At 46.1% G+C, this 27,135-nt stretch overlaps 1 protein-coding gene across 3 annotated transcripts in view; it reads right to left on the reverse strand.

Annotated features, from left to right (window-relative positions):
• The window catches only part of OSBP2 (oxysterol binding protein 2), a 160,550-nt gene extending 134,137 nt beyond the window's left edge, over positions 1-26,413 (reverse strand). The window contains exon 1 of one of the 3 annotated variants that reach the window (XM_082697998.1): positions 25,395-26,413. In XM_082697998.1, coding sequence (XP_082554124.1) covers positions 25,395-26,083 — 689 coding nt within the window. In that variant the 5' untranslated portion in view covers positions 26,084-26,413. The remainder of the gene's footprint in view (positions 1-25,394) is intronic. The other 2 variants (XM_082697997.1, XM_082697999.1) reach the window with 2 other exon arrangements.
• Positions 26,414-27,135: the final 722 nt, after the last annotated feature.

A 27,135-nucleotide genomic window follows, 5' to 3' on the forward strand; every position in this document is an offset into this window, starting at 1 on the left:
TGAAAGACAAAAGATACTGATCTGGAGCAAAGCACTTAGCCTTGTGTGTGACTTTCATTCAATGCTAGCTCAAGCTGAATCTGATTCACTGGCAAATTCCGCTCCAATCTTCCAAATCCAAATTCAGCAAGTACTTCCTATCGGTCACTATATATAGGAATTGTGCTAGAAACTGGAGAGGGGGTAAATATAAAGATAAATAAAACACATTTTCTGGCCTCAAAGAACATTCTGTCTTGTGAGAAAGGCCTGTAAATGGCAAGCTACTATTTAATAGGCAGAGGAAAATAAATTCAAAATGGAGTATTCACTTTATGAAAATTCATTGAGTTGCAGCCTTATAATTTACCTACTTTTCTGCATATATGTTACACACATGCAGTATATTGTGTGTATATTGTCAATAAAAAGTCTGCTTTAAAAACAACTCAAGGGGTGCCTGGTGGCTCAGTCGTTAAGGGTCTACTTTCAGCTCAGGTCATGATTCCAGAGTCCTGGGATCGAGCCCCACATCGGCCTCCCTGTTCATCAGGAAGCCTGCTTCTCCCTCTCCCACTCCCCCTGCTTGTGTTCCTTCTCTCCCTGTGTCTCTGTCGAATAAATAAATAAAATCTTAAAAAAAAAAAAAAACTCGAAATGGAAGAATAGGTTGCCAGTGGTGGGAGCTCAGGAGACAGAATGACCCTCTCTGTCCTAGAGGGATCAAGGAGGTACACTGGAGCAGAATTTCAAACAGTGAGGGGACTCTGCCCAGACAAAGGCTAGAAGGAGAACTAAACCAACCCAGAGCAGTGGTGTGGGAAGGTGTGGCTCTGGAAAAGCCCAGAGGAGAAGGTCCATACATGGCCTGGCTTGATGATGGGTATTAAAAGTTAAACTGTGTCCCCCAGAAAGATATGCTGAAGTCCTCATCCCCGTTACCAGCAAATGTGACCTTATTTGGAAATATGGTCTTTAAAGATATAATCAGGTTAAGATGAGGTCCTTAGGGCGGGCCCTAATCCAGTACTGGACTGGTGTCCTTCTAAGGGGAGGAAGAAAGACACAGGGACACAGGGCAGTAGGGAGGGACGTGATGCATCTACAAATCAAGGAACACCAAGGGTCCCTGGCAAACATCAGAAGTGAGCCAAGCCTGGAACCACACCTCCCCTAGAAGATTCAGAGAAAGCATGGCCCTGTTAAGCCCTTCTTTTTGGACTTCCAGCCTCCAGAACTGTGAGAATATTAATTTCTACTGTTTGAAGCCACCCAGCTGGTGGGGTTTTCTTACAGAATTCCTAGGACACTAACATGATGTTTGAATAGATGAGCGCAGGAATGGCCTTTTAGAAGTTTCCATGCAGCTCAGCTGGTTTCTTTCTATGCATCAACCTTGGGGCTGGATTTCAGCCTTCCACACAGGCTCCACCTAGAACATGCAGGAGCCCATATGGCTCCTCTTGTTTCTAGAGCAGCCCTGCCCCAGAACTACCCATCACAGCTCAGAGCTCTCTCTTTGTCCTATTCCACCGGGGCTGGAGCACCCAGCATGGTCTTCAGCAAAGATTCCAGGATTCAGGTTCCACCAAGGACATGCATTAACACAAGACTTAAATGTGGAAGCAGGTTAGGAGGGAAATGAGAAGAAAAGTGATACCCTGACGTGGCAGGAGCTGTGACAGAAGGAGCGGGTTTTCATCGCCATCAGCTTCCTGATTCCGTGGCTCCCTACAGCAGCATCAGCCACCTCCCAGGTGAGCTAGTGAGAGTCTGGGACCCGCGATGCTCATGACCTTCAGCTCACAGCTGTTCTGCTAGCCCTTCCAGGGACTAGGAAGCTACCTAACCCCGGACAGCACAGCCTTTCAGCTAACCCTAGCCAGGGGCGTTTCTGGTATGCGCAGCTGAGTCCTGGCCAAGGCACCTTCCCAGAGCCTACATCATCTCAGAATGAATACCCGTGACTGCAAAACAAGCTTTGACGTGTGCTCTTTGGGATCTGTGGCTACCGAGGTGTGCACAGGCCAATCCCATGCGTTTGCAGAGGGCTCTTTTTTGGTTTTGTTCTGTTTTGTTTTGCAAAGTTTTTAAAATCTGGATCTAGAGATGCAAAATGTATAGCCAACAACCCAGTTAGAAGTAGGCAAAGGATGTGAGCAGATACTTCAAAAAAAGAGGGTCTCCAAATAGTTAAAGAACGTATGAAAACGTTCTCAACCTCACTGAAGTCGTCAGTAAGCATACATGTGATTCAGTAGTAAACCAGTGATCAGTAAACATACGATCCCGCCCTTCTACTCCTCTAGGCTTCCCTGTTAGGGATGTATGTATATGTGAGGTTTATCAAAAGACACGTACTCGAATGTCTGCAGTACTCTTCCTAAAAGCCCCAAACGCACCACCAGGCGTGTCCATCCATGCCAAAATGGATAAACAATGGTGATTTGGTTTATCTGTGCGGTGGCTCATCCAAACGGTGGAGTATTACACAGCCCTGAGAATAAATGCGTGACAACTACACAAACAGCCTGGAAACACCTCTCACATACAATACTGAGCAGAAGAAGCTGGACACAAAGAAAACATATTGTGTGAGTCTACTTAGACAAAGCACAGTAACAGGCAAAACTAAGCGCTGGGGCAAGGAGTCAAGGCAGCAGCTCCACTTGCGGAGCGAAGACTGGAGGAGACACAGCGGGGAGGCTTCTGGAGGGGGAGGTGGGGCACTGGTCCTATTTTATTTCTTTAGCAGGAGCAACAGCTTGTCACTGTGTTCATTTGGGGAACATTCTCTGAGCTTACACTTAGTTGCCACTTGTCTGTGCGTATCAAACTTCATTAAAACTACCTCTTTTTTTTGCTTAAGATATGCAGAGCTGGGGTTCTGTTGTTCTTGACTAAGAACCTGTTAGCACAGGTGGATGGCGGCCACAGAAGGGACGTCAGAGGGCAGACAGGACAGTGAAGAAGGTCGTACAAGAGACACAGGCAGGAGAAACAGTACATTTCGGATCTTCTACCTCTCAGGCCACAGGGATGCAGTTAGGACCCTTCCAGGTCTAAGTAACAAAGTTCAGCTGATTCATTTGGCTGAGGGCTGCCTTAGGAGTGTCCCACATGGATGAGCCACTTGAGATGTGGTGGGAAAGGCAGGAATGTTACCTCCCTGTTCCAGATACAGAGGCCAAGAGGCTTGGCTCTGTAGGCAGCTCACAGCAGGTCCCAAAGGGGACCAGGCCACTAGAACCAGGCCCACCTACCCACCTGCAGCCCTGCCTCCTACCCCCAGGGTTGCATGGGCCAAAGATGGTTAAATAGTGCCATCCAAAAAATGCTCCATACAGCGGCTGTCAGAAATGGCCAAACAGAAACATCTCCTGGGCAGATGAGACTGTCACCGTGAGACCTGACACCATTTCGCTTTGCTTCTGGCCTCTTTTCCATTTAAAGCTTCCCTTGAGAAATGTTAAATAAATGCTGCTACACATTCTACGGGAAGGACATTTCTAATGTGATTTTTTAAATAAAAGCGGAGACTTGGGAGCCATTCTCCAGTTACTGAAATTCACGTCACTCCGAGTTTATGCAAATGGAGGATGACACACAGTAATTGACAAAGGCCATACAACTTACACCCAGACAGTGCTTCACTCTCCATGGGAGACTGTCACAAACATGATTCCTTTAGTCCTCCCAAGGACCAAGAAAAGTGGGCAAAGCAGACCTTGATTTGTTCAGCAAATATTCAATATATTGCAAACGGCAGGCACCTGCAGGAGGGAATCAGCCTCATTTTGCAGCCAAGAAAGTGGAGGAGGCCAGGAAAAGGTAAATCATGCACCGCTGTCCATAAGACTGGTAAACAATAAAGCCAGGGTGGAGCTGGGTTTCTCTGCCACCAGCACAGGGCTCTTTCCCTAGGGAATCCTGGTGTCTCCCTCCAGAAAATACTTCATCTGGTCATTGCTTCTATTTGGCGCTTGTAAGTGAGAACGAAAGTTCTGCGAGACACAGAACTGGCCTCTTTCTCTCTCTCTCTTTTGCTAAAACTCCATTCTAAATCTGTCAATATGCTGCATGAAACCCCTTCGACCACTCTTCATTTTCTGCAGGAAAAAGTCCTTGCTCCTGGATAAGACTTTCCAGCTCTTCCTGAATAGAAATTTCCTGTTTCTCCTGCCTGTGTCTCTTGTACGAATTTCTTCATTATCCTCTCTGCGCTCTGATATTCCTTCTGTGACTGCTGTCCACCTGTGCTGGCAGGTTATTAGTCAAGAACAACAGAAACCCAGCTCCTGATACTTTAACCAAAAAAGGAGGAATTTACTGGAAGGATCTTCAGGAGCTCATAGGATTCGTGGAAAGGCAGGAAGACAGAGCTCACAGAGCGGGGAGAGAACAAGGCAAGCTGGGCGGCCAGATCCATCGCCCAAAGTCGTGTTCTGGAGAGGACATTGCTGCCTGGGCACAGGGTGGTGATGCTCCTTGGCTCTGCTAGTCATTGCTGCCTCCACTGCCATGAAAGAATCCCCCAACCCCTGCTCTTTTAAATGTCAAGTTTGAATGAATTTTATACATAAGATGGTACGACATTTTTCAAGGGCTGAAAGGAAAGAATCGTCAACCCAGAATCCAGTGCAAATATCCCCTAGGAATGATAGAAACATTAAGGACATTCTGAAATGAAGGAAAACAAAGAGAATTTGTCACCAGAAGACCTACTCTAAAAGAATGGTTAAAGAAAGGTTCTCTAAAAAGAAATGGTAAAAAGAAAGACTCTTAGAACATCAGGAAGAAGAAAGAACATGATAAATGAAAATATGGGTTAAGACAATGGATGTTTCTTCACTTGGGTTTTCTGAATTATGTTTGATGGTTGAAGTGAAAATTTAGATACGGTTCTACATGTATACAGAGGGAAACTTAAGACTATATCATACTAGGGTGCCTGGGTGGCTCAGTGGGTTAAGCTGCTGCCTTCGGCTCAGGTCATGATCTCAGGGTCCTGGGATCGAGTCCCGCATCGGGCTCTCTGCTCAGCTGGGAGCCTGCTTCCTCCTCTCTCTCTCTCTGCCTGCCTCTATGCCTACTTGTGATCTCTCTCTGTCAAATAAATAAATAAATAATCTTTAAAAAAAAAAAAAAAGACTATATCATACTATAAATGGGGGCAGGTAGAGGAACTTCCAGGGAAGTAAAGGTTCTATACTTCATTGAAACTGGTTAAATGACACCAGCAGATATGATAAGTCGTGTATACATAATGTAATATATGGAGAGATCACGAAAAAAGTTAACCAAAGAGATACACTCAAAAACACTGTAGAATTAAATGCAGTTCCCATATGACCCAGCAATTCCACTCCCAGATATATAGCCAAGAGAAATGAAAATATATGTCCACACAAAAACTTGTATACAAACTTTTACAACAGCATTACACATAACAGGTAGAAATAGCCCAGATATCCATCAGTAGATGAATTAATAATTACAACAAAAATTGGTGTATTATATAGTGGAATCATATTCATACAATGGAATATTATTTAGTCATAAAAAGGAACAAAGTACTGGTCTATGCTACAACTTGGATGAACCTTGAACACTATGCTAAGTGAAAGAAGCCAGTCACAAAATTCCACACATTATATGATTTCATCCATGTGAAAGTCCATGATAGGGAAATATATAGAGGCAGAGGGTATATGAGTGGTCACTTAGGGCTGGGGGAAGATTTGGGGGTAAGGATGGCAGAGTAGTGATAGCTAAAGGGTATGGGATTTCTTTTGGAGGTCATGCAAATATTCTAAAATTGACTGTGATGGTTACACATACCCGCGAATACATTTAAAAAAGCTGTATTAAGTGGATGACTTCCACAGTATATGAATCATATCACAAAATTTAGAAGAACAATAACAACTGTAATACACTGAAAGGCATCAAGTCAAGAAGTGCATAATGATACCAAAAATTAAGTCATTACTAACCCTGGAGAGATGCTAGAAGTTCAACTCATTTGTCTGGTAACTGGTGAATAAAAGAAAGCATGGAATATTTTTCCTACCATTTCCATATTAGGAAAACTATTGGGTAAGCAAATGGTTAGATGAGGAGAAGTTTCTCTTTATAGAATTATTTCTACTAACAACTACAAAAGGAATGATAGAATATCATCATTTTGCAACCTGTGCTGAACCAATGGGTCTAGGAAATTGTCTACAATGGCTGCTGGTGTGTGTATGTGTGTGTGAGAGAGAGAGAGAGAGAGAGAACCAGACAACATGTGTGCCCTTTCAATATACCTGTGAATCATTCTGCCAGTATAATTGACTCTTACTCTGAATCCCTAGCCATCAGTTTACAGGAAATTAAAGAGACAGAAGAGTTATCATAAGCAACATTAGGGAGACGCAATCAGCAAAATCCTGCCTGGGGCAAACTAGAGAACAAATGACCTAGTTTCCTTTTTTTTTTTTTTAAGATTTTATTTATTTATTTGTCAGGGAGAGAGAGAGAGCACAAGCAGGGGGTGTGGCAGGCAGAGGGAGAAGCAGGCTCCCTGCTGAGCAAGGAGCCCAATGCAGAACTCAATCCCAGGACCCTAGGATCATGACTGAGCCAAAGGAAGATGCTTAACCCACTGAGCCACCCAGGTGCCCCTGACCTAGTTTCTTCAGTCAATTAATTACAAAGGGAAAAAAAGAGAGAAGGAGAACCTATAAATCAAAAGAGACTGTGGGGCTCCTTCCCCTTTCCCAGGCTGTTCTCAGCCATGGGGATTCAGACAGCACAACCAGCAACATCAGGAGAGCTGAGCCCTGAGGCAGAGAGGTTTGGCTGGTATCACCGGCAAGATTAGCAACACTAAAGTCAAGAAAATTCACTGAGTTGGGACGCATGGGTCCTGGGATCAAGTCCCACAAAGGACTCGTTGCTCAGTTGGGAGCCTACTTCTCCCTCTGCCTGTCAATTCCCTGCTGTGCACTCGCTCTTACTCTCTTCCTCTCTCTCTTTTCCACAGATAAATAAATACAATCATTAAAGAAAATTCAGCAAGTATGACTGGGTGTGGAGGAACAGACAGGATTTGGTCAGCATGGCTAAGAGAGTAGTTTCATACAGGAAATTCAGCAAATATGTAAATTTATTGAGGATAGGGGGAGACAGAGCTCTTATTGTCAGAGTCCGAAGTTGGAAATATGGAAGGGGAAGGTGAGAAGGAACTGTCTCTATCCACAGAGAGAGCCCAGAAGCAATGATGTCCCAATGGCAATGAGCACACCCAGCATCTAGAATTTGGCTTCTAAATTTTCTAATAAAAGGGACTGGGGTTAATCTGAGAAGTGCGCATTTGACTACAAGATAAACCAGGAACATGATGTTGTTTATAAAGTAAGAAAATATTCAGAGTGATGGGTAACATCAAAGGGACACAGGAGGCAGTTTAAAAAGATTCCTCCTGGGGCATCTTTGTGGCTCAGTTGGTTAAGTGGCTGCCTTCAGCTCAGGTCATGATCCCAGGGTTCTGGGATCAAGCCCTGCATTGGGCTCCGTGCTCAGCGGAGAGCCTGCTTCTCCCTCTCCTTCTGCCTGCTGCTCTGCCTCCTTGTGCTCTCTCTCTCTCCATCGAATTAATTAATTAGTTAATTAAATCTAAAAAAAAAAAAAAAAGATTCCTCCTACCCAAAGCTGGGAAAATTTGAGTATCAATATAAATGAGAGTTACTTATAATAACCCACTAGATGAGACAAAAATCCATGATGTCATACTGATATGAATAGATGAACAGACAAGTAAATAAAAAGCTGCTCCTTATAGTACAATGCATTCTAATAAATGTGCATTGTACGTTTATAGTGTTATAAGAAAAGAATAGTGTTATAAGAAAATAGTGTTATAAGAAAAATAGTGTTATAAGAAAAAATACTGTTACAAGAAAAACCACCAACTGGCAGACATCAAAATAATAACTTATTTGATTCAGCCAAAAAAAACAAATGTACTAAAAACCAGTGGGATTTGTTTAAGAACTGTGTTTTGCCTAGCCTCAAAGTGTCTCCACATAAAACTACATTCTAATTTAATTCTAATTAATTATGCATTAATTCATGATTATATTAATTATATTCTAGTTGTATCCTAATTAATTGTTCTAGGTAACTAAAGTATAATTAGATTCTAATCAATTACTGATTCTGATTAATTGCTTACAATTCCAATAAATTGTTGATTCTGATTAATTAATTACTTATTAATTAGTTGGTTCTGATAAATTACTTATTAATTGATAATTATAAGTTAACTTTATAGTGGAGAAATCCGGCAAACACCATCTTAATGAAATGATGAAAGTTACATCACTAGTAGCAAGACAAATCAATGTCACGTGCCTCCTGATATCATGCACTATGAAGGACACAGCAGTGCAACATGTGCCACAAGCACGGGTCCTGAATCTAGACATAAGGGAACACTAGGTAATCCCAAACTGAGGCACATTCAACAAAATAACTGGTACGTATTTATCAAAAATGTCCAGGTCATGAAAAACAAGAAGAAATGGAAGGACTGCTCCAGACTGAAACTCAAGTGACAAGATAACCAAATGTAATCAGTGACCCTGGATTGGCTCTTGTACCTCTAAAGGACATCACTGAGACAACTGGCAAAGTCTGGATGGGATCTATGGATTAGATGACAGCATCGTATCAATGTTTACACTGTGGATATAGGAGAATGCCCTTGTTTTAAGGAACACACACTGAAGTATTAAGTGGTAATAGGCATCATGTCTGAAACTTTCAAAATCTTAAGAAATATTATGGATAAATATAACATAGAGAATGATAAAGTAAATAGAGCATAGTAACAATTGGCTGATATGCAAGATGGGTACATAGGAGCTATCTGCACTATTCTTGAAATTTTCCTCTAAGTTTGAAATTATTTCAATATAAAACATTTATCTAAAAAATCTGGGGAGGGGACTCCTGGGTGGCTCAGTGGGTTAAGCGTCTGCCTTTAGCTTAGGTCATGATCCCAGGGTCCTGGGATTGAGTACTGCACTGGGGTCCTTGCTCAGTGGGAAGCCTGCTTCTCCCTCTACTTGTGCTCTCTCTTTCTCCTCTCTCTCACTCTCTCTCTCTGAGACAAATGATTAAAATCTTTTTTTTAATTATTTTTTATTTTTTATAAACATTTAATGTATTTTTATCCCCAGGGGTACAGGTCTGTGAATCGCCAGGTTTACACACTTCACAGCACTCACCCTAGCGCATACCCTCCCCAATGTCCATAACCCCACCCCCCTTCTCCTAACCCCACTCCCCCCAGCAACCCTCAGTTTGTTTTGTGAGATTAAGAGTCACTTATGGTTTGTCTCCCTCCCAATCCCACCTTGTTTCATTCATTCTTCTCCTACCCCCTTAACCCCCCATGTTGCATCTCCACTTCCTCATATCAGGGAGATCATATGATAGTTGTCTTTCTCCGATTTACTTAACAAATGAATAAAATCTTTTAAAAAACTGGGGAGGGGCGCCTGGGTGGCTCAGTGGGTTGGGCCTCTGCCTTCAGCTCAGGTCATGATCTCAGGGTCCTAGGATCCAACCCCCGCTTTGGGTTCTCTGCTCAATGGGGAGCCTGCTTCCTCCATTCTCTCTGCCTGCCTCTGCCTACTTGTGATCTCTCTCTCAAATAAATAAGTAAACAAAATATTAAAAAAAAAAAAAACCTGGGGAGAAATATCAATGATTGCAATAAATGTACCTTATTTGGATCCTGATTTCTAGAAACTGTAAAAGCAATTTTAAATCAATGGGGAAATTTTAATATTGACTGGACATTTGATAATATTAAAGAATCAGTGTTAAACTTTTAGGCATGTTAATGCCATTTTGATCCTTTTTTTAAAAAACCTTCATCTCTACATACTGAAATATAAACATTAATTATTATTACAATTATTTTTAAACTTAATTATTAAAATTAGGTTAAAGATGTCTGGGGCTTGCTTCAAATTAAGCGAGGGTGAGGAGACCATAGACTGACCCAAAGGTAAAACTTGTACACACTGAGTGAGGGAAACATGGGGTTCATTATATCAATATCTCTATTTTCATATGTTTAAAATTTCCCATAATAAAAAATAAAATCCATTTGAAATCCATTGCATTTTAAGTTCTCTCCTGTGTGTAACGATGACCAACAGCAGTGCTGAACTGATTTTTTTTTTAAGATTTTATTTATTATCCATTTGAGACAGAGAGAGAGAGAGCACACAAGCCAGGGGGAGGGGCAGAGGGAGAGGGAGAAGAAGCAGGCTCCCCACTGAGCAGGGAACCCAACACGGGACTCGATCCCAGGACTCTGAGGATCATGACCTGAGCCAAAAGTAGACTCTCAACTGACTAAGCCACTCAGGCACCCCATGAATTACGTTGCCTTTTTTTTTTTTTTAAAGATTTTATTTATTTATTTTAAAGTAAATGCTACACCCAATGTGGAGCTTGAACTCTCGACCCTCAGGTCAGGAGTCACATGCTCTACCTACTAAGCCTGCCAGGCACCCCTGTGCTGAACTGCTTTGATGGTGAAGGGAACCTCTTGAATCTCAGTGAGCGAGGCACAGGAATGAGGCTGTGCACTGAGTGTCTCAGGAGGAGATAAAAGATGACAGGTCCGCAGGGCACAGGACTGGATCTATTTCAAGACCGAGTCATGGGCACAGACCAATTCAAGGTAGTTGAACAGATTTGTTTTTTTTTTTTTTTAAGTCATCACACAGTCTCTGCAGCTGCAGCCACAATCTACAGAATGTTCCTAGCAACCTAGATTCTTCCTTTTACAAGTGACCTGTTAGCTTAAAATTTCAGCAGCACTAAAACAAACCCCCCAAAAATATTACACTAAGCAAAGGAAGTTCTAAAAAAGAAAACCAGTTAGCAAGCCAAGCAAAAGACTGAAACACTACAAATTAGAAGTCAATTAAGGAAACACTTGGATGGAATTTTAACACACCGAAGCCAATTACAAATTTAAATGCACAGATTACAATGCAAGCTCACAGATCTGATGGGGAGACAAGTCATTTGTTCAGGAATTCTACTTCCTTTTGTGGCCTCTGGTCATATGCACATTGATATTAATATTAGATGCAATATTCTTTGCTAGAAGTGACTCCCACCAAGTTTCAAATGAAAGAGAAATGGCAGTTGAACCCCCACCAAAACATGACAGCAGCGTGCAAAGCTGAAGGCCTCACACCACAGGCGGTCACAGACTTCCCCAGCAGAGACTGTGTTTAAAACAACTGTTGCCCCTGCTTGTCACATTTGCTGTTTTGTTCAGTCAATGTGACAGGCCAGGCACTAGGTTCAAACCAGTGAAGACAACAGATGAGATCCAGGCTTCTGCCATGGGGTGGTAGCTCTCCTGGACCCCGACAGAATCAACAAGAGTATAAGACCTTCTGTCTCTCTTCCACCATTTGGACTGAACAAGGGAAGTGACCTGTCAGCATGGAGGGGGTCTCCCTATAAAAAGGTTCCTGAACTCCAGAAGGATAGACCACAGCTTGGCTATACCCAAAAGAGGCCTCAAACAGGTCTTCCTTACCTTCTGTCAAATCCAGCCCTGCTTTCCTTGACTGTACATGTTAAGCAGGAGTGAGAGGTTAAACGGAAGCTTTTCACTAATTAAACACTTAGACTAGCAAATCCTTACATTTAAAACATCCCTCTCAGTTATGAAAGGGTTTACCAGGTACTCCTCATGGTTTGTTTCAATAGCCAAGTAGGGCTGTTTACAGATGACAAAATTGGGGGCCACAGAGGTTTGGAGACTTTCTCCCATATTGACAGGGCTGATTATACAACTAACAAGATAATGTGGAAATGACAGTCAAAAATTTGAAAAGGTGAAAAAAAAAAGGGCAAAACAAAACAAACAAACAAAAACAACCAATTAACCATTGTGGTTTCTGCTTGCTCTGGCTTGGACCAACCTATCTGCCATGTTGTGAGGACATTCAAGCAGCCCTTTGGAGAGGCCCATGGAGAGAGGCACTGAGGCCAGCACAACCTTGCCCGGCACATAAGCGAGCCATGTTCAGAGTGGAGCCTCTAGCCCTTGTCCAGCCTTCAGGGAACCGCAGCCCTCATGAGAAATCCCAAGGCAGAATCACTCCCAACTAACCATGCATTCATGCATTCTGGCCCCACCAAAACCATCAGATAATATTTATTATTGTTTTAAGCCACTACATTTTAGGATGATTTGTTATGCAAGAAGAGAAAATACATAGGGACGCCAAGCCAGCCTCTCTGAGGATGGAGAGTATGGCTGTGAGGAAGGGATAAGTCCAACAGTGTGGGACAGAGAAACACCACAATGAAGACAGAGATTGCCTGGAAACCCATCTCAGCTCAAAAGAGGAAGAACTTTCTAACAGAGTTATCTAAGGAATACCAGCTTGTCTTGGAAGATAAAGGTCTGCTCTCTGTCACCAGAGAGGTTTGCTCAAAGGCTAATGCTAATAGGACAAAGATGCCATAAGGAGAAGTCAATGAACTTCACGTCAATGGTTGGACCAGATGACTTTTAAGTTCCTTTCCTACCAGAGAATCTTCCATACCATGTAACTTACCCAGGGACCTGGAAAATCGTCCTCCCCAGCTTCCCAGGCTCCAATGACCTGCTTGGGCAGTATGTGTCTGGCTAACAGTTACTGAAAATTGATTTATTCCAGGAGGAAACACATGAAACAACACATGAGCTACTGGTCCTACCCTCAAACCAGCTGCACACGTACATGGACATACTGACACCAAGTACAAACTAGGGCTGACAGGGAAAGGAGGCAAGAGGCCTGCAGCCCCAAACCATTAATGTCTAGAAGTCCACAAAGACAGTGAGTGCTGTGAGACACCCAGGTAAATGCAAGTGAGAGAGAACGCACCCTGGGAATCTGCTAGGGGGTTAAGAGTACCCTCATCTCCAGAAGGCAATGACTCAGTAAACTGGCAAGCAAAATAAATGAAAACTTAGGACAACTGCAAGACTTGGAAGAAGGAAATCACTTCTATGCCTGCAACTGGAAAAATTTCATTTTCTCAAAATGGAAAATCCAAGGAAGGTGTCTTTCTTGTCACAGCATGTAAACAACACAGCACTGTAAACAATGCAGCTGCTTAGTCCACTTGCAAGTCTCCCCAAACCAGGAATAAGAACACACCACTCGCCCATCTGTGGTTCCTCAAAAGCATCACCCAGTCAGCCACCAGCCTCCCTGCTGCCTGGACTCTGATCTCCAAGCCAACAGACATTTCTGTGTCATGTCCACTGCCAGGCAGAGATCATCTTTAATAGCTCATCTCACTCCCAACTTCTTCCAATTGCTCCCTCGTCAAATTCTCAAGGAAGTTGGGGCTAAAAGGAATCCCACAGATCACCCAGTCCAGAGTGTGATAACTGGAAGGAAGGGTAGAGGCTGGGATAGACTGAATTATTTTTTCCCAATTCCTAATGTGCTCCCTGAATTACAATTACATGTCCACACCCTTCGTCATGGGACTTTGGAGGGTCACCCACTATAGTGGGGAGTGGATACCCTCTGACCCCACTGATAGGACATGGGGCCGTGTGCCTTGATTCAGCTGATGGAATATGGACCAGAGTGAAGGCATGCAAGCTTGAGCCAGGCGCTCCCTTTCCCACTCACCCTCCTATTCTTCTACCATCATGGCGAGAAGACAGACTCTGCTAACCCACTTGTTTAAGGCAGAGGCGTGTCCCAGGGGCCACTGCTGGAGGCAGATCTGCTCCAGCCATCTGTAGACATGCAAGCACGAATAAATCACCCTTGCTTTAAACCTCTGAGTTTTGGATGATTTATTTGGGGGCTGCCTGATTTAGGAGCACAAGTGAGCTGAGGACCCAGTTCTAACTCTCATCTACCCCCTCCCCTATTAAGATGTACACAGAGCCCACTGTCACTGGGGTGTGACAGTAGAAAAAGAAACCAGAAGATGATTCCAGAAAGGCAGAGATGAGGCTGGTCCTGAGGGTAAGCACGGTTGTATGTGTTTGGGATGAATGGACAATGAAAAGGAGTGTCTCGTGCCCAAATGCAAGGTACATGTCAGCAGTCTTTGTCAGCAACCTAACTGTCTGCTTTTGATTTCCCCCTGCCTTCTCTTAGGCTTTTGCTGTCATTCTTTTTGCAAGTGGATGGCTTACTAGCCAGTTACAGAAGCCTGGAGATGTGGGGAGGGAACTTAGTTAGAGGTCTGTCTCCTTGGATTAACTTCCCACAGTCCCAGATGACAGAGCTGCAGGTAGACCTGGAAAATGGTAGAGTGCCCTAGCCAGTCAGTATAGATGCTGTTCAAATGGGTTTGATTTTCAAGCCTGCATGTATGGTGCCAGAATGCCAAGACCAGTCAGCGGGGAAAGGACAGTCTCTTCAACAAATGGTCCTGGGAAAACTGAATGCCTACAAGCAAAAGGAGGAAACTGGAGCCTTAACTGACTCCAGGGTTGGGTTAAGACAAGTATAAAAAGAACCTGGAACATGTTTTCAAGCTAGACCCAGGAAACACCATTGGGGTCCTACCCAAAAGACTCCAGAGCCAACTGTAGAGGCCCCGATGCTGGCAAAGACAAGGTAGGATAATATGAACGTCATGAAGGGCAATAGAACAGGGGCTGAAACACAGAAACATGTTTGCATCCATGAGATGATAGTGTTTGAAGATTTTTTTTTCTTAAAGATTTTTTATTTATTTGACAAAGAGAGCGATCACAAGTAGGCAAAGGGACAGGCAGAGAGAGTGGAGGAAGCAGGCTCCCTGCTGAACAGAAAGTCTGATGCAGGGCTCCATCCCAGGACCCTGAGATCATGACTTGAGCCAAAGACAGAGGCTTAACCCACTGAGCCACCCAGGCACCCCCCCCTTTTTTATAAGATTTTTTTTAAAAAATTATTTATTTGACAGAGAGAGAGATCACAAGTAGGCAGAGAGGCAGGTAGAGAGAGAAGGGGATATGAGATGATAGTGGGTTTTGTTTTGTTTTTAAAGATTTTATTTATTTATTTATTTGACAGAAAGAGATCACAAGTAGGCAGAGAAAAAGAGAGGGAAGCAGGCTCCCTGCTGAGCAGAAAGCCCTATTCCGGACTTGATCCCAGGACCCTGAGATCATGACCTGAGCCAAAGGCAGCAGCTTAACCCACTGAGCCACTCAGGCACCTGAGATGATACTGTTTTAGAAAAAACAAATGAAATGGATTGGTAACCATTGGAAGATAAGAACCAATTTGTGATTTTGAGAGCTTGTGATTAAAAGGAAAGAATCAAAAATTTATTCTGCCTTTCCTGTGTGAACTGTAGCCTGTGAGTAACTGGAGTAGTAGATGAGGGGAGGTTTCTCTTCCTAGAAGTATTCCTGCTAATAAATAAGGAAGAAATCATAGAATTACACTAATCGAAGACTGGTTATCACCAGTAGCTAACATCACAAACCAAGAAGCCACCAGATATTATGAGCTCTTGATAGAAGAACACATCATCACTTGATCGAGTTTCTAGATCCATCTGTCAAATTAAAGAACTGCGGAGGACATGTTAACCTACACGAAGAGAATGCAATCAGCAAAACCCAGACTGTGTGAAATTCTGTGGGTAGACCTTACTTGGGTCCTGATACAAATGAATCAAAAAAACACTTTATGACATTTGAGACAACTGAAACTGCGAACACCGAATATTTGATGATAATAAGGAATTATTATTAATTTTAGTGTCACAATGGTATTGTGGATATGTTCTTAAAAATCCTTATCCTCTGGGTGGCTCAGTGGGTTAAAGCCGCTGCCTTCGGCTCAGGTCATGATCCAGGGATCCTGGGATCAAGCCCCATGTTGGGCTTTCTACTCAGCAGGGAGCCTGCTTTCCCCTCCCTCTCTCTGCCTGCCTCTCTGTCTACTTGTGATCTCTGTCTGTCAAATAAATAAATAAAATCTTTTTTAAAAAATCCTTATCCCGGGCGCCTGGGTGGCTCAGTGGGTTAAGCCGCTGCCTTCGGCTCAGGTCATGATCTCAGGGTCCTGGGATCGAGTCCCGCATTGGGCTCTCTGCTCAGCAGGGAGCCTGCTTCCCTTCCTCTCTCTCTACCTGCCTCTCCGTCTACTTGTGATTTCTCTCTGTCAAATAAATAAATAAAATCTTAAAAAAAAAAATAAAAATAAAAATAAAAAATCCTTATCCTCTAGAGATACATACTGAAACATTTTCAGGTGAAATGTGATATGTGGGATTCAGTTGAAATGGTGGGGGACTGAGATGAAAGAAGATTGGCCAGAAAGTTAATAATTGCTGAAACTGGGTAATGGGTGTACAGGGGTTTGTTATACTACTGTCTACTCTCATATATGTTTAAAATTCTTCATACCGAAGCATTTTAAATACAAATGAGCACAATGAGCTGTCAGTACTGTCACATATCCTTGGCTCCTGCTGAGCCTCAGAGAAGGAGCTAAAAATCTGAGCAATGTGTATCTTCTGTGTTCACTCGATTCTCCTGGCAATTCAGTAACTCCCCATGTTCTACTGCAATAGTCCCAGGCTGTATGCTGGGTCTTTATAAATGGGAAAAGATTAAAATGACAAAGTGTCTTCTATTTTAAAAAAAAAAAAAAAAAGGACTTCACTGGAATTTGAGAATCTACTAAGTAGAAGGCACTATGTCCAGCAACCAAAGGGAAGCTACAACAGGAAGGCACAGCCCCAGGCTCTAGACGGGAGAAGCCACGTGTTAATCTAAAGGAGGGAGACAAACCAACATCGTTCTCATAGGGTTACACAGCCAAATGACATAATATACAAAAGGAGCATCAAAGGAAGGCCGGCTCTGCCAGCTCAGCTCATCGCAGGGGAATGCAGGCAGGTTCACCCTGAGATGACTTGGAATTAAGACTGTCAGCTAGGATGTCAGTAGCAACGAAGGGGAGATCTCCAGGCTGAAAGGATGGCTGGTGCAGACATCTGAAGGGGAGTCTGAACGGCATGTGGTGTGCAGAGGGAGGAAAAAGGCAAGTCTGGCAGAAGATGGGTCAAGGCCAAGGGACCAAGAGAGAGGAAGAGAGGGAAGGGGCACTCAGCTGGGCAGGACGGTGAGGGGTGAGCCCAGGAAGAACACACGCTGTATTTTGGGAAGACGGGACCTACTGCAGCTTCAAAGGACAGCACGATCTGGCGCTGTCTTATGCGGCAAGCTCAGCAGTGCCATATGCCCTCTTCTTGGTTAGGCAATGGCCCAGCAATGCAGATCAAATGGTGTGAGTCAAGATTGTTAAATTGGCCTTCAGTGCACGGCGCTGCGACCAAGCGTGTGATGAGGTGTCAAGACAAGTGGAACTCAGTGATCAGGACTCTTAAAAACAGAAACAGACGCGGGAAAGAGTCCCGTGTAAAAGAAAACACACATCAACAAATCAACAGTTTGCTTCATGGATCTGGTTATGAAAGGAGCCTCTTAAAGCCACATCTCTGTGGGGCGACACTTGGAATGTGTGATTCACCACCCATTAAAGCTGCCGATTTCAATTCTGTTCAGGGTGTTTCTTACCATCTCCTGCTCCCTGTATGGCAGTTTACAGGGGAGTATATTTCTCTCTACCTAGGATAAGCAGACATTGATCTGGGTTTAAGGAACCCCGCACCCTTTGCACAGACCTGTCTTTCTTTGCTCATGCGATTTGCCAGCTATACCCTAGAAGATGACAGGAGGCATGGGAGCTGCTTGCTTGAACACCCAGCTCCCTGGGAGCTCCTTCATGGCACTGGGTCCAAACCTGCTGGCTTTTTACCAAATGGCCGGGATGGGTATGGACTTCCCTCCTTCCCTTCCTCCTCCATGCAGTGGTTTCATGATGGTATGCACGTCTGTCTCCCACACTGCCTTATAGATTGTTGCCCTCGATAAATAATACAACCAGAGCTGGTATATGCTTACTGTCACAAATATTCCAGACTGCTTATCAGGCCCCAGTCTTGGATTAACAGACCCTCCCCAAAGGAGACACCAGGATCAGTAGCAGCTGAAGAACTCACACCACACATTCCATCAATGGCACAGAAGTATTTGCAAAGGAGGAAGAACATGTGGCAAGTGGCCCCTAGTCATATGCAAAATCAAGTCACCAAAGGTGTCTCCCAGGGAAGGTCTAATGACAAAAGCATCTATGAAACAATAAAGGGACAAGCAGTGTGGCCAGAGACTCCATAGAGAAGTCCCTCAGGCACACAGAGCAGTGGGCCACACCCATACTCTGCAAGACTGGTGTGTTCTGATGGGTGGTAAGAAGCCACTCTGCCACTCAACGCCAAGTGTGAGCCCTCACGCTCCCTGAACCAGAGTGAGTGTTGGCCCCTACCCAGGCCCTGGTGTTATTGAAGTCTGCAAGGAGGAAGAAGTCAGAGCTATGCAGAAAAGAATGAACACAGCTGGCCTGAGACCACTTATCCTTTGAGAGGTTTACCCTGGATTTGGGGAGGGCCCCCCCAACTCACTGACTGCTACCCGTGGCTCACTGTGCCTAAACTACTTGCACAAACTCACGGTCTATGCGGAATACCTGCTTTCATTCTGGCAGTCTGGACGGTAGGTGTGAGCCAGGCAGACGGCGCCCACGTGGTCAGCTCCCTCTACCCCCCGCAGCGAAAACCATGGCCACTGAGTCTCTGATGAGCTTCTCTGGCTACCAACCTTTCCCGCGTGTTGTCGCAACTCATTGCTGGAGGAACCAAGCGTGACCTGTGTGACTCCAAGGGGTGAGGACCCTCAGAGGCTTGCCCATGGTTTCCCCAGACTTCAGCCCCATGTCCTTCCCCCTTTTGCTGATGGGGCTTTGCCCCCTTTCACTGTAATAAAGCACCGCTATGAACACAAATAGATGAGAGTCCTAGGAGTCCTTCTGGCTCCTTAGGGAACCTGGAGGGTTCATCTTGGAGATCCCAACACAGGGCCCCACCCAGAGGCTCCGCCCCATGAGGTGGGTGGAGTCTGTGAGCTATCCCCTGGGGCTATCCATGAAGACCCTCTTCTCCCTCCATATATCAGAACCACGCTCCTGGCCTGCGCTCCTCCCTGAAACCGTGAACTAGACATCGCTCTGACACCTCAGAGAACCCCACAGATGTGAGGGTCTGTTATTCGATTGGATTTATGGTGGAGGCGTCACCTCTGACCCATGGCCTGCTTCCCACAGGGTCTTGCACGCGGAGGGCATGCAAAGCAAACCTTCCAGTGCGTAGGAAACTAGTTGAAGGCGCTATAAGGTTGAGACAAGCCCTTTTCTCCAACCACTGCCACACTTTACAAAATGACAAGTCATCCTAGGTATACACAGATCATGTACCTAGACACTTGCAACCCTATGGAAATAGAACTAGGACAACAGAAAGAGGCTACTGTTTCACTGAAGAGTCTCTTTCAACACAGTCGAATCTGTCAACATAATATATCCAGATAATCTGCATTTCATAACTGTATCTGGCAGTCCGGGCTTCAGCCGGCAATCTCCCACTTATCCTCCCAATCTCATTCCAGCAAACAACTTTTTGAAACTGAAAACAAATTAAGAAAAACCCAAGTTTGGCACTAACATCCTTGGCTTTCTGAAATCTCATAAAATTGCAGGCAATTCGGGCGCCTGGGTGGCTCAGTGGGTTAAGCCGCTGCCTTCGGCTCAGGTCATGATCTCAGGGTCCTGGGATCGAGGCCCGCATCGGGCTCTCTGCTCAGCGGGGAGCCTGCTTCTTCCTCTCTCTCTGCCTGCCTCTCTGCCTGCTTGTGATCTCTTTCCGTCAAATAAATAAATAAAATCTTTAAAAAAAAAAAAATTGCAGGCAATTCTCATTCATTCACTCATGCTCCCATTCAAATTAGCCAAACCACTGAGAACATATCCATGGCAAAGCACCTGCGAGGCTCCGTGGGGGAAGACAAAGAAGATGCCAAACTTGGCCATGGTGTTCCTTTGGCACAAAAGCTGTCTGCAGAGATGCCTACACAGTGCGTGTGTGTGTGTGTGTGTGTGTGTGTGTGTGTGTCTCCCAGAGAAAGAAGATATGGCCCTTGATCAGTCATGGGCCAATGTGGGTATTTCAAACGGGAGAAAACCCATGCAGGGATGTATGAACATAAGGGGTGTAACTGTTGAAAATGAAGATTAGAGAAGACAAGGCAAGTCCGGGGCCCTACTGGGCGGGGAGTTAGCACCACAGTGGCGGGGCGCTGTCCAGGGCAGAGGCTGGAAGCTGGGCCATTAGTGCAGCAGGAGGCAGACCTGACCCACAATTTGGCCCTAGGAACGGAGCAGAGGGACTAAAGGAGAAAGACAGGCAGGGCCCGCGATTCCATCTGATGTTGGAATAGAGGAGGAGGAGGCAGCAAGCATGACTCAGAAGTTTTCAGCTATTCATAGAAAGAGAAAAGTTAGCAGGAGGAGCAGGCTTGGTGGGGAAAATTACAATTCATGTCACTAGACTTTGCTAAGAACATTGGTGTGTACAGTGCTTGCATTCCTTTTCAGCTTCCCAGGGGTCTTACAGTATGAAATACTGGGTGATATTTTAAAGGAAAGCTGAATCCAAGATGATAAGGCCACCATCTTCTAGGGCAGAGACCCCAGTGGCTTAACCTGAAGTCTTGCCCTCTCGGGGCCACTTCGCGGCTGCAGAGTCCTTCCCATTCCCGTCCTTCAAGGATTCCCTAGAGTGGCGCTGAGAACACTACTATTTCCTGGCACCCCGTCTCCATGAAAGTTTGCCTTTCAGAGATGGTCTCACCGGAAGAATGAATACGTGATCCCTCCTAGAGTCAAAGATGTCTTGGTCTTCTCTTACCTGACCTTCTCTTACCTTACCTGACCTACAGTGGGCCCAGCTCAGCAAACACTCAACAGTCTTCCCCAGCCGAAGACTCAACATTTATTCTTACTTGACCGCAGCCTTCTTTCTTACAGACCCAGGCTAATTTCTTTGAGGTCTTCCTTGCTAACTGGCCTAGCCATGCCTACCATGCAGATCAGTCAAAACAACAAATAAATCAAAACAAATGCTTCTGTTTGAAATCGTTTCCTAGGAAACAAATGTCATTTATAGTGCCACCACAGAGGCAACTGGCATAAACAAACCAGAATTTTGCTTAACCCAATCAATTTCGTCATTAATATGGAGAAAGTTCGTGCGTGGAACACTCTTGCCCTAAGGACTTGCTGAAGTGATACCTTGGAAAATTCCACAGCACTTGTGAATTCTTCCCTAACTTCATGTAATCACATGTTCTCTATGAGAGGAGAACTGGGGATAAAATTTGTTAAATGGGAACTAATAACCCAAAGACCATATTCTCTTTGTGTCCAAACAGACATATGATTAATCATGCCTTAATCATGCCAGCGATAGAATAAGAACCTCATCTTCTGTTATTGAGATTCCTAGCACATTGCTGGAAAGAAATAAAAACCTGCCAACAATTGCGGATACTTCCGGGAAATTATTTCTATATGTGACAGTATTTACAAAGAGGGTCTTTTAATCCTGATTATAGGACTGTAACCAAGCCCAGCTGTTGGCACGAGGTACTTCCTCCCTTAGAATAAGCTTAAGTGATCAAATGAGTTTCTCAAGCAAAATCCAGGGCAGAAGTACCTGAGAAAGCCACACTTCACAGAGAAATTCTAATCCAAACCTCCACTGATTTTCCACTAAGGTACAAATAATGGGGATGGAAACTCAGGTCAAGACTATGAGATACCATAGTATACCCACTTGATTGGTAAAATCAATGCAGACAATACCAAGTGTTATAAAGGATATGAGTCTACAAAACCTCCTAACTTCCAGTGGGAGTATAAACATTGGAACGACTGCTTTGGAAAACAGTTTGGCGTTATGTAAGGTGAGCCTTCACGTTCCTACAACCCAGCAATTTCACCCAAGAGAAACTCCTGGACATGTACAAGAACTGTCATGGTCAGGGGCCCCTGGGTGGCTTGGGTCATGATCCCGGAGTCCTGGGGTCAAGCCCTGCATCAGGCCCCCTGCTCAGTAGGGAGCTTGCTTCTCCCTCTCCCTCCGCCTGCTCCTCCCCTGCTTATGCTCTCTCTCTCTCCTTCTCTGTCAAATAAATAAATAAAATCTTTAAAAAAGAGAGAGAGAGAGAGAGAGAGAGAACTGTCATGGTCAGCCATCAAGAGGAGAACTAAATAGAGAAATAAGAAGTGGCACACTCATGTCCTGGATTGTTAAAAAGCTGTCAGAATAAGTCCCCCCAAATCACATATTGTGCAATACCCTATTTTATAAAGTAAAAATGGCTGAAATGAAAAGTATGAGGCTTTTAGAACTGCATATAGATGAGATAAAACTGAACTAAAAGGAAAGAAAGAGGACGGTGTTGCAAATTTGGGGTGGTGGTTACCCCAGAGTGGGACAGGCTGGAGCACAAGAAATAGGGGTCCACATTTTCTCTGAAGATATTTCTCTGAACACCAGGTTTCACATAGTTAGAAGAAAAAAAAAGAGAGAGTAATAAAACAAAATTAGAGTGGTCTTTCCAAAAGGGAAGCTTGCAAGGGAAATGGCTCTGATTCCTTCTCCACCAGGCTCATCACCCTCACAGGTTAAACCCGGCTCTCCCTGACCCTACGGGAGAGAGCTCATGAATAAAAATTCACTCTGTCTTCAGCTCACAAACACTTGAATATTGCCTCTCTTCTAGCCCCACACATGGTGGAGAGCCACGCAGGGACGCCTGGATGACTCAGTTGGTTAAGATCTGCCTTTGGCTCAGGTCATCATCCCGGGGTCCTGGAATCAAGCCCAGCATCAGGCTCCCTGCTCAGTGGAGATCCTGCTTCTGCCTGCCACTCTCCCTACTTGTGCTCTCTCTCTGTCAAATAAATAAAAAAGAAATCTTAAAAAAAAAAAAAAAAGAAAGAAAGAAAGAAAAAAGAAAAGAACCACTAAGAGCTGGGATTCCAGGCAGGGTAAGAAGAGAACACACACAGCACATACACATACAGCACCGGGCACAGACAGATCCCACATAACCCACACTGCTGCCATCAGGGCTATGAGCCACAGGCCTGGAGGGTGCTCTATCCCCAGCACAGAGGGCAGCCCTGAGGGTTTTCCAGAAGGTGCAACAAGAGTGCAAGGAAGAAGCGGAAGTTTGGGCTCCACCTTGGAAGGGCTTCTTCTGCACTTGGAGACTCACTCATCCCCCGATCATGCCTTAATCGTGCCCGGAGGGGCATTTGGGCGCCCTCCGTGAGGGAGGCCCCTCTGGACGAGCCGTGGAAGGTTTGTTCCTTTCCTCTAAAATGGGAATGAGGACATTTTCGTGGAAAGACACATGTAGGACTATGATGGCACAGGGCTGTCCTAATGTAGGGAATCATTCATTTTACCCAGACAGGTCAAGCCACATTTCTGCCCACCTTGGAGCCTAGAAATGTCCAAAAACAAAGCTACAGAGCTGGACTGTGCAGCATACACACCAGAAACTTGCTCCCACCCCCACCACCCCCCCAAACCAATATCTGTCCCCACAACCTTATCAGCAAGCAGTAAGAATTTTTCTTGTTGCCCAGAGAATCTGCACCTTTGAGATAACCTTGAAATGCCAACTGTCTACACAGTTATTTTAGAGAAAAGAAAATGGGACCTCTTTGCTCTTTCAATTAGAATAAAACAAAACAAAATTGCATGGGGTCAGATTTTACTTCCACTAGAAATGTGGGACCCTTATAAACATTACCTTGACCCTTCTAGGTTAGTATTACCTGGTAAACACAGATAACTCAACAATGCGAACTCAAGCATGAGTGGGCATTAGGACACAGATCTGGGACAGGCACAGAGCCTGGAGTACAACAGGCCCAGGTCAGACTCTCTCTCCATTGCTAGGGTGGCCAGTCCACAGCTGACAGTGACACATTTATAGCAAATTGCTGATTTGCTACCACTGTATGTCTTGGTGAAATGTTTACACACCTAACAGAGAATGGTAAGTGGGATAAAAACACCCTTTGGAAAAGAATCATTTCTTGTTTGGTTGCCAAACTATAAGAACGCTATGTTCTGTGTGATCTGGAGGGAGCAGCTGAGGGGCACCAATATACCACATGAGAAAGGCACAGGAGAAATATTTGTCACTTTTCTCCCCTGCCAGGAATTAATGACAGTGATTCCCGTTTTGGAGTGGGAACCATCGCTTAAATTCAATGGAGCTCCCCAATTATCAAGGGCATCACAGACTCAACAATCCTCCAGAAGCTATATTCCCAAAATGCTAGGAAGGATCCTACAAACCCTATAGTGAGTGACCTGAAGGGATACGGCTTGACCAAGTGAAGTCACGGAAGTGACCTGGATTGCACCAGACAGCGAGACAGGGCCCTCCTGTTTGCAACGACAATGGAGCAGTCCTTCTCAGACTGTGGTCTGGAGCAGCAGCATCTAGGAACTTGTGAGAAATGCCAAAGCTTGGATCCTCCTAGACCCCTAGACTGCATCAGAAACTCAGCAGAGAGCAGTACTTGGTGTTTCAATAAGCCTTCCAGGGAATTCTAATGCCGGCTCAGGTTTGAACAAATGGCATAGAGTGATCTGAGATCTCACAGTTGAAACCGACTCTCCCCAGTAAACATTCTAGGCACTAGCCTAAGAAAGGAGAGAAGCCTCTGGTATCTTTCTCCCTTTCATCGGGCAGACAGTGCTAGCTATCTCACCACTGGACTTCAATTTTGAATCCCATGCTGCTTTCTGCCATAAGGAAGGTGGCAGTGGGCTGCTTCTGGTTCTCCACAGAATGCTAGGATGGGCCCCTAAAACATAGGCACTGTATCTGATACAACTGGAATTCTGTGCCCATCCCAAGGCCTGGCCCCCAGGGGCGTCAGGAAAAGTGGAAAATAAACTAAGTGACCAGCTAAGGGGAGGGAGAACAATCAGTCCTTTCCACAGTGGGTCCCCTCAATCCCTAACACGATGACCTTAGATCCTGAACCAGAATCAAAGACGTTGGGGAACTGACACCGTTTGGCTGCCTGAAGTTCCACTACCACCAAGACCAGAGGGGCCCTGAGGCCCCAGGTCACTCTCACTCCACCTCTCCACTCACTCCTTAAACCCAAGCTGGTGGGGGAGGTGTGGTGGTCAGGGCCCCCAGCCCTCCGAGGCTGGTCAGAGATATTTTTTCTCCTGCTAGAGTCCATGTTCCCAAACATCCCTCGGCTAGTGGCAGTGTCCTCCATCCCTAGACAACCTCTGTCACCATCAGGGCTGCATCACCACCCTCCAACCTCAGATGCCCCAATGTGGCACCCGCGTACCTGTAGTAAGACAGCAGACCATTGCTGAGCACGAACCAACGGCGCTGGTAGCCTTTCAGGTAGTTGGTCCATTTCAGCAGCCAGCCCTTGAAGCTGTCCAGAGGCAGTAAGACCTTGGGCGCTGTGGAGGTCGTGCCAGTCCCTGACATTGGAACCCCAAGAGACGCCTTTGCCTGTCCGGGTCGCAGCAGGGGCGGGGGCTTTGACACCGCCAGCGACCCCAGCTCGGGTTTGGTCCAGGGCGCACTCCCCACTACTGACCCCAGTGGCAGCAGCTGCTCTGATGAGGCCTTGGGGCAGGTCCCAGCCCCTATACTTGAGCCCAACTCTGGCCGGGGCCCTGACCCCCGCCCCAAACCCAGCAGCAGTTCTGTTCCCTGTCTAGACTCTGGCCTTGGCTCAGACGTCTTCTCAGACACAGGTTCCAATCTTGGCACCGGCTCAGAAAGTGGCTCCGGCACCTCTTCTGACCCCGGCTGCCGCTCGGGCTTCGGCACAGGCTGGGGCGGAGGCTTGGGCTGAGGCTTGGGCTGGGGCTTGGGCTCCGGTCCGGGGCCAGGCGTGGAAACGCTCATGGTCGGCGCCGCCGTGTGGCAGGACAGGCAGGGGACAACCGTGAACAGCGAAGAGAGTCCGCGGGAGCGGCCGCCACAGCCGCTGCCTCGGCACAGAGCGGCCGCTTTCCCCATAGAGCCCGCCGACCGGAGCGCGGCCGAGTCGCGGGGAGGGGGAAGCGGGAGGCGGGGGCCGGGGGCGGGGCCGGGGGCGCCGTCACGAGCGCGCGGCACGGGGCGGGGGCGCGCGCAGGTCCCCTCGCGGCCCCGTGCGCCCCGAGCAGCCAGCGCCGGCCGACTGTTGTCCTCCCCGCGCGCAGAGGGCCGGAGTTGGTCCAGTTGTCCCTCCCTTGCGTCGCCAGTGCTGGGCTCAGGTCTGGCCCTTGGAAGGCGCCCTGGAAACACCTGTGGCGCTAGAGCTTCGCGGGCGGGCGACGCGGAAGGGACGGCGCGCTTTAGGCCACCCTCGCTGCCTGCGCTCCAACCCGTGCCAGGCGCTGGGGGAACAATGATGAATGTGGAGCCCGCCGGCTCCCAGCGCAGCTCTGCCTGCCGGGCTCGGTGCCGGCGCTCCTCCGTCCGGGGTGGGTTCGCTCCCCGAAACCCCGGAGATCGCGGTGTGGGGGAGCAGGTGCCGCGCTCAGAAACCACGAAATGCGCCCGAAGCACGGGGGCCCAGGCGGATGACGCTAAAAGCTGCGGAGGACGCCCACCGCCCCCCATGGGGGTCTGTGGGTCCTACCCCGAAGAGGAGGTTCAATGGCTGAAGTCACCAACGCCTCCACCTCCTGAGCAAGCTGGCCTCGAGTTCATGCCCCGGCACTTGGCTGCAAGTCGCGGCATAGTCAGGCTCTCTAAACGAATACAGAAAGAGTTTTTGTAAACTGGGCTTTTTAGGTGTAACAAGGACATCTAAAAGCGGAGTTCTTAACTTGGACCTCCTGGATATCCCTGGGTAATCCTGCCTGGCAATCTATGAGGCTTCTGCAATCTTGCCTACAGAGTTTTATGTGTCTGTGCATTTTTCTAGGGAGAAAGTCCACGTTTTTCATGAGATTCCCAAAGAAGTCTGTGATCCCAGAAAGGATAAATGTTTTAAAGACTGCCCTAAAGGGAAAGGTCGGTGGTTGCCACAAATAACGGGATATACAAGTGGAAATGTTGACTTTGGTCCTCCCACCCAGATC

The sequence above is a fragment of the Mustela nivalis genome (assembly GCF_964662115.1).
Source record: "Mustela nivalis genome assembly, chromosome: 14".
Classification (NCBI taxonomy): domain Eukaryota; kingdom Metazoa; phylum Chordata; class Mammalia; order Carnivora; family Mustelidae; genus Mustela; species Mustela nivalis.